Genomic DNA, 6,694 nt, shown 5'->3' with positions numbered 1-6,694 from the left:
ATGGAGGCAAGTATGAATTACACGGGCTTTTGCCTCTATGGACCCTAGAGTTGATTTTCCTCTTGAGCAGCTTTTCTTGGCTCATGGGAGCCTGGTTAAAAGGTGTCTTGGGGTTTGGCAGGACTCACCTGCTGTCAATTCTGTGTTGCGGTGTGGTTGTGAAGTGACTGCAGCTCCCATAGGTGTCCTGAGTCATTCCCTCCCATCCCAGTCCCTGAGTGATCCCCTCCCATCCCTTTCCTGCGTGGATTCCTTTCTTTCCAGCAGGACTAAAATCGTCTTCTTTTATAGTAAACCCTCCCCGATCCCCCAACCCCCAACTTTCTGCCCCAGCATGCTATGTTCTTAAGAGTAGTGACCTTGTAAAGTTCCTATCTCTACCCTACTTGGAAGAAGAAGAAGAAAAAAGAAGAAGGAGAAGAAGGAGAAGAAGGAGAAAAAGAAGGAGATGATTATTTCAGTGAGCAGGAGAGAGCCATATAACAAAATTTCTAAGATTCATGTGGAAGAAATGGTCCATAGAATGATGTTAATACTTAGCCTTCAAAGTATAGATCTAGTCTCTGATTGAGAATTAGTCTTCTTTTTGTTTTATTCCTTCTCACCCCCCTTATAATTCTAGCACCCAATCAATGTGAGACGTGACCCCAGCATCCCCACCTATGGACTCCGACGGTCCATCTTACTGAACACCAGGCTTCAGGATTGCTATGTGGTTTCACCAGCTCTCACCAACATCTGGACTGCCAGAACATGTGCAAGGCAGAACATCAAGACCCCAGCACCAGGTACCACCTCTTGCTGGGAAGTGGTAAAGAACCCAATAATTGCCAGTTCGTTCTCTCTGGCTAAGCTTGTTCTCCGGAGGCAATTGAAGGATAAATGCTGTCCGGTACCTTCCAAGTTTGGAGAAGCGAAGCCACTGAAGAGATTAAAGCCCAGGAACAATTCAACAATGAAAGCCACGCAGAAGGCCAGGATAAGAAACTCCATCAGATCCAAGAACAAGCGGCCAGCAGGGCAGCTGCTGGGCTCACCTGGACGAGGACAGAGTCCTGCAGGAAGCATCGGCAAGGTAGACAATGGCCAGGAGTGGAGAAAGTGGGATGGGTGGGAAGAGAGAAATTCTAAAGTTGAAGACAGGATTGGGGAGGGAGGGTGCCCCGTGACAGAGTGGACAGAGAACTAGATCTAGGGTCATAGTATGTATTATTATTTTATTTTTTGTGGTGCTGGGGAGTGAACGCAGGGCATTGTGCATGTGAGGCAAGCACTCTGCCAACTGAGCTGTACCCCCAGCCCAGTATATATTATTTGTATTCCACCTCACTCCAAAGATGAAGGGACCTTCATAAACACAGACAAAAGGAACTTGGAGGTGAAGGGAAAATAAGGGTGAGAAAGGCCAGGATCATGCAAGCTTAGGTACATGTATGTGCGAGGTGAGCCGTGAGCTTCATATGGAGAACCTGGCAGCTAGAGGCTGATGGGAGCCAGCTCGGTCAATCCTTGGTGGCCAGTGGAGCTCAGAGCATGTCTTGGTGCTCAACTGTCAGGGTTCATATCCTAACTCTGACCATAATTGGGGATAACCTTGGGCTTAACCTCTTTTGTGTCTTGATTTTATCATATAAAATGAGGGATAATGGCCTCTCCCTTACAGGGCTTCATGAAGATTAAATGAGTTAATACATGCAAAAGGCTTTTGAATAGCGCCTGGCACAGAGTAAATAATTAGGATCCTGCATAGCATTCAATAGATGACAGCTGTGGTTATTAACCCTCCAACTGTGTGGCCTTGGGTAAACCAGTTCCAATTTCTCTGCCTTTAAAGCTATCTCCTGCTGACCTTCCAGGGCTCTGGGGAACACATGCAGTGGTATATAAAGGGGTTCAGTAAGCTAGAACATGCTGGACAAATGTTGGTTGTTGCTGTAACCAAGACTCTGAGACATAAATCCCAGATAATTATTCTGAGCTCCCTCCTCAAGTTTTAGCTTTGACTTCTCTGCTTTCTTCCTGGCTAGAGCAAAGAAAGTTCAAAGGAGAAAAAAGTAACAGTCCGCCAAGATCTTGAAGATAGATATGTGGAACGCGTGGCCGCCACCCAAGCACTATCCTGGGACAGAGGGACCGCAGCCTGGAAGGGCCGAGCATTGCCTCCTGAAACCCCAATGAGACAGCAGGTGCTGGGGGACTCACTAACAATCCATGGTCTCCCTACAGAGTGTTACCGGGCTCTGTACCATGCCGTGGTGGAGCCGATGCTGTGGAATCCTTCAGGAACCCCCAAGAGATATAGCTTGGAGCTGGGCAAGGCCATTAAACAAAAACTTTGGGAAGCTCTGTGCAGTCAGGCCACCACCCTTGAAGGTGCTCAGAAGGCCCAAGTTAAAGAGTGAAAGAAATGGCCCAAGTTAAAGAGTGAAAAATAAAAATAGGAACCCATGGGAATAGGATATTCTTTGCTAGATGTCTGAAAAATAAACACTACTTTGCACCTTCTACATAATCTCAAAGAGTGCTTTACAAATTAGTGACTGTGAAACAAGACAAACAATCCCCTCTACACTCATGGGTAGGTAATTTATTTGTGTATGTTGCTTTAAAGAGATGGGGCCTCACTTAGTTACCCAGGCTGGGATACAGGTGTGACACCCTGCATCCAGCACATGGTTATTTAATTTTGAGGGCTAGTGTTTGGAGGTTTTTTTGTACATAGGAAAAGCCCTGCATAGGAAGCCAATGGCTGAGGTCCCAAATTTTTAAAAAGTGGACTGTTCAGCTCTTTGTCTCCCTCCACACATCCTGAGCAGAAAGCCTACCACCACCTCAAGGAAATAAACCCACAGTCAGTCCCTAGCAGATGACCGCTTGTGACATTGCAGAAATGCCCTGTAACCTGGACTCCATGTTAACAGGGGAGGAAATCACATGGATGCTTCCACCGGCAAGCTGATGCAAAGCTCTTTGTAGGTTCTGAAGACCTTAGCCAAACAGCAACGACAACATATAAAACACATACTTGATAAAATTGTATTTTTTTTACAGTCATTTGTACAATTTGTTACAAAACCATAGACAACTATGACTTGTTTTAAATCATTTTTGGTCTGCAAATATGTAAAATCTGTGTGCAATTATCATGTATTTACAGGGCCTTGTGTTAGTCATTTTCAATGATTATTCCAACAATGTCACACTCTCAACATAAGACATGGCTTAAGATAAATATATTAGTAAATAAATATTCTGAGAACATATTTCCATAAATGAAATGTGCTGCTATACATATACAGAATATACATAAGTTGTTTTCTAGCTTTTAAAACATTTTTTTTAAAAAATGGTAATGTTGGAAAAAGAGCCCTTAGACCATTTTATTACAAAATCTTTACAGCAAAGTTTTTACAAAATATCTTTTAAGTGCTATGGGAGAAATTAAAACAAAACTTTTTAAAATAGTGCCTTGTTAGACCAACACAATAGAATTTATATATAAAGAATAGAAAAAGGCAGTTCTGTTTAAAAGACAATGCTCTTGATTAGTAATTCATTTTTAGACCTCATTAAAAAAGCATTAGCCCTGCCTGAATGTGAAGGAGGGACAAGGAGCACATAGGGGAAGATCTGAGCAGTAAAACAGGGTGAACTTAGGAAAATGGTGGGGGCTTCGGGTGGGGGAGGGGCTGAGTTAAACTAGCTTACTGGACCTGTGTCCACAAAGAGGTACCTCATTGGTCAGAACATCCAAACATCCATTTTCAGCTGGTTCTAGAACTCTTCAGTTTACATGGCTGTCCTACACCCAGGGCCGGGCCATAAGACCACACTCACTCCCTGACTCGGGGGATGTGGGGTTCTCAGTGTAAAGTGGGATGCTCCGTTTCCGTGGTTAAACCACCACCATGCCACTGAGAGTCCACGGAAAAAGGTACCTGTCACGATTACTGGAGTCTTAGAGCTTCAAAGAAGACATTTCTTTTGATTTAATGGTGACACAGATAGTTGTTAATTTATTCTAGTGACCTCCCTGTCTGGTGAGCCAATACAAATTCAAAAGATGGTGACTGACATTTTAAGTTTTTAAATTTTCATTTTTGCTTCTACTACAACAATTAAATATCCTTCTTTTGTCATCTGCAGCTATCACTCTTTCAAAACGAAATTGGATGCACGTAACAAATCCAGTGGCAGCCAGATTCTGTATTCCATCTATTTAATGCTTAAGGCTTTTGAGGAGTGGTTTCTAGCCAGGACTAAAGAAAGCTGCTTTGGGGGTATGGTTTCAGACAAGGAAGATAATATGCTTCAAAGGCATTAAAAACAAGAAAGCAAAACCACAAACAACAAAAATCTCAACAATGAGAAGCTGCTTTCTGCAGTTCATGTTAAAAGCCATACACTCCCCTTCCCTAAACCATGTAATGCAAGCTGTTGTCCTGAGCAGCTGCTACTCCTGGCCCCAGAAATAAAGGCAGCCCTGATCTCATGTCAACAGCTTAGGCGCTTCTCACACACTCGCCAACAGGTGTGCTGGGACAGCTTGCGGGGAGCCACCCCCAAGGGACCATACCCCAGAGGCTGGAGGACAAATCTCTCCACAGTGAGTTCCTAAATGGCAAATGGCTCCACCCTTTGATGCTGGGATCAGTGTCAAATCCTAGCTAGAAATAAGTACATTTCCTGATCATAGACTGGGGTTTTAAAGAAAAAAGGATTATATAAAGAGATATCTCATTGAAAACGTTCCAGTCTGTACTCTGGGTTGACTTCCTGTAAGCCGACTGTGAGTGGTAATAAGGGTTTCCTTGCAACCTAGGGTGGTCCCTATTTCCCCTACAGGAGGCCAGAGCTCAAGGTTCCTATGCTGTAATGAACATTTAGACCAAACAGATAAAACTTTAAATGGCAACAAGTATCTGCTAAATGAATAAAAGTGACCAGAAATTACTTCACATGAAGGCTAATGTGATTAGTTGCTTTTTTTTTTTTTTAAGGACAACAAGGACTACATTGGACAAGAAGGATGACAATCCCTGATCTGAAGTAGTTTTAAATATTCTCTCCCTTTTAAAAATGAAACATCTTAAAAAAAAAAAAAAAAAAAAAAAAGAAAAAGAAACAAGTTTGGGTTCTTAAAACTCTCCCTCCCCCTTTTAAAAAAACAAACAAAAGGCTGGAAAAATATACAAAACCCTACCCTTTGGGGTCTAAACTATCTGATAGTCTCTCTGTCTCATGGAGAATCAATACATAATAGTGCATTAGGCAGATAGGGTAGTAGACATTTACAGGCGAGATGAGCAATTTCAGCCACTAGGCAGAGGGCTGAAAAACCCTGAAGCAGTACTTCCATGGGGGGAAATGGAATAGGAAAAGCATCATTCGAATGGAGCTCAGTGCACACCCTAGGGGTCTGAGAACTTGCCCCCAGGAAGGCAGTCCAAGGAAGCAGCAGTCAAGGGGCATGGCCGCCCTCACAAACGTGCATGTGCACAGGCTTGCTCCAGCGTGCCCATCCCTTCTCCAAAGGGTAGTGTGCTGCTGGGAGAGCGCAGAGCACTCCTCCCAGCCCCATCGGACACCAAGGCCACAAAACTACATTCCTCCTGGGTGTCTGCCCCATACACCCTGCTGAACCATTTCTGCAGCCAGTGGCAGGAAGCACAAAATATTTTTCCAAAGGATTCCAAAGTCAGGATCACAGAAGGGAGAGCTTTCTCTTCCCTGCCCCAGGGCTGAGAGTTCGTGTACAAGACTACATGAACACTGCCCTTATTATAATCTGGACCTGTCAAGACCAGGACCAGGAACTTTTTGCTTGGGATAATGACCCAAAGGGACCGACTGAGGATACTGGGCAGAATTGTCCCTTTCACCCTGGGGCTTCTATAGCAATGGCTCGACTCAGCTCTCCAGTGCTGCAGATTTTATGGCCTGGGCCTACTCCTCGCCATTTCCATCCTCTGCCTACAGGTGTGGGCTGGAGAGGCGTGGCTTCGGAGAGGACCTGACATTTTTTATGTTCAGATTTGCCATAAGAAAGGAAGGCAGCTTTGCATTGTTCCTCAGAGTTTGTACCCATATCAACTAGCTTTACTTCAAGTTTCTGGTTCATTTTCTAAGGCAGGTGTAGCCCTGAGCTTTTCAAAGGCCTGAGCTCCCTCAGGGGAGACAACAGTATCTACACATGATGTGGTTCATTTAATGCAGCAGTGATTTTTTTCTTTTTCAGCAAAAGTTGGCAGCTAGGGTTCTTTAAAATATATATTTAAATAACTTTTTACATTTACATATAATATTAAAAAAAAAACAGAGAACTCAATCCCACACACCTTGGAACCCCAAGCACACACTCTACAAAACAAAAAATAACATGTTATCAAAAGACACAAAGGACTCAGAATTTTGTCTGTTGGTTTGCTAATGAGGGTGGGGGGGGCAGTGGGGGAGTTGCCACAGGTGGCTCACATTTTGGGTTGAGAAAGAGGGCTCTCTTTATTACCACTTTTGTGTTTGTCAAAGCTAAAAAAAAAATTGTTTCTTGTTTTTGTTTTGAAGGAAGTCAGAGTTTGGAGTCTCCATAAATTTCCCAATTTCCAGATAAGAGTTCCTTCTGAGCTCAGGCTCCTGGGCTGCTGCTGTCTGGTGGGTGAGATCCCAGTTCTAGGAGAGAGAAGGAAAACATTCA

General features: G+C 43.7%; 2 protein-coding genes across 2 annotated transcripts in view; one reads left to right on the top strand and one right to left on the bottom strand.

Annotated features, from left to right (window-relative positions):
* Positions 1-2,402, top strand: LOC308645248 (uncharacterized protein C22orf31; the record flags this gene model as incomplete). Its single annotated transcript, XM_081287309.1, has 3 exons — positions 1-6; positions 623-1,075; positions 2,028-2,402. The coding sequence occupies 3 exons, from the start codon at positions 1-3 to the stop codon at positions 2,400-2,402; spliced, it is 834 nt and encodes a 277-aa protein (XP_081143435.1).
* Positions 2,403-3,046: 644 nt separating this feature from the next.
* Positions 3,047-6,694, bottom strand: part of ZNRF3 (zinc and ring finger 3) — a 148,562-nt gene continuing 144,914 nt past the window's right edge. Inside the window, exon 9 of the mRNA XM_081285666.1 lies at positions 3,047-6,669. Within this exon, the coding sequence (XP_081141792.1) occupies positions 6,626-6,669 (44 nt within the window). The 3' untranslated portion in view covers positions 3,047-6,625. The remainder of the gene's footprint in view (positions 6,670-6,694) is intronic.

Source organism: Spermophilus citellus (assembly GCF_964194105.1).
Source record: "Spermophilus citellus genome assembly, chromosome: 3".
NCBI lineage: Eukaryota > Metazoa > Chordata > Mammalia > Rodentia > Sciuridae > Spermophilus > Spermophilus citellus.
Note: the sequence above shows the minus strand (reverse complement) of the source record. Positions and strands in the feature narration are given on the sequence as shown.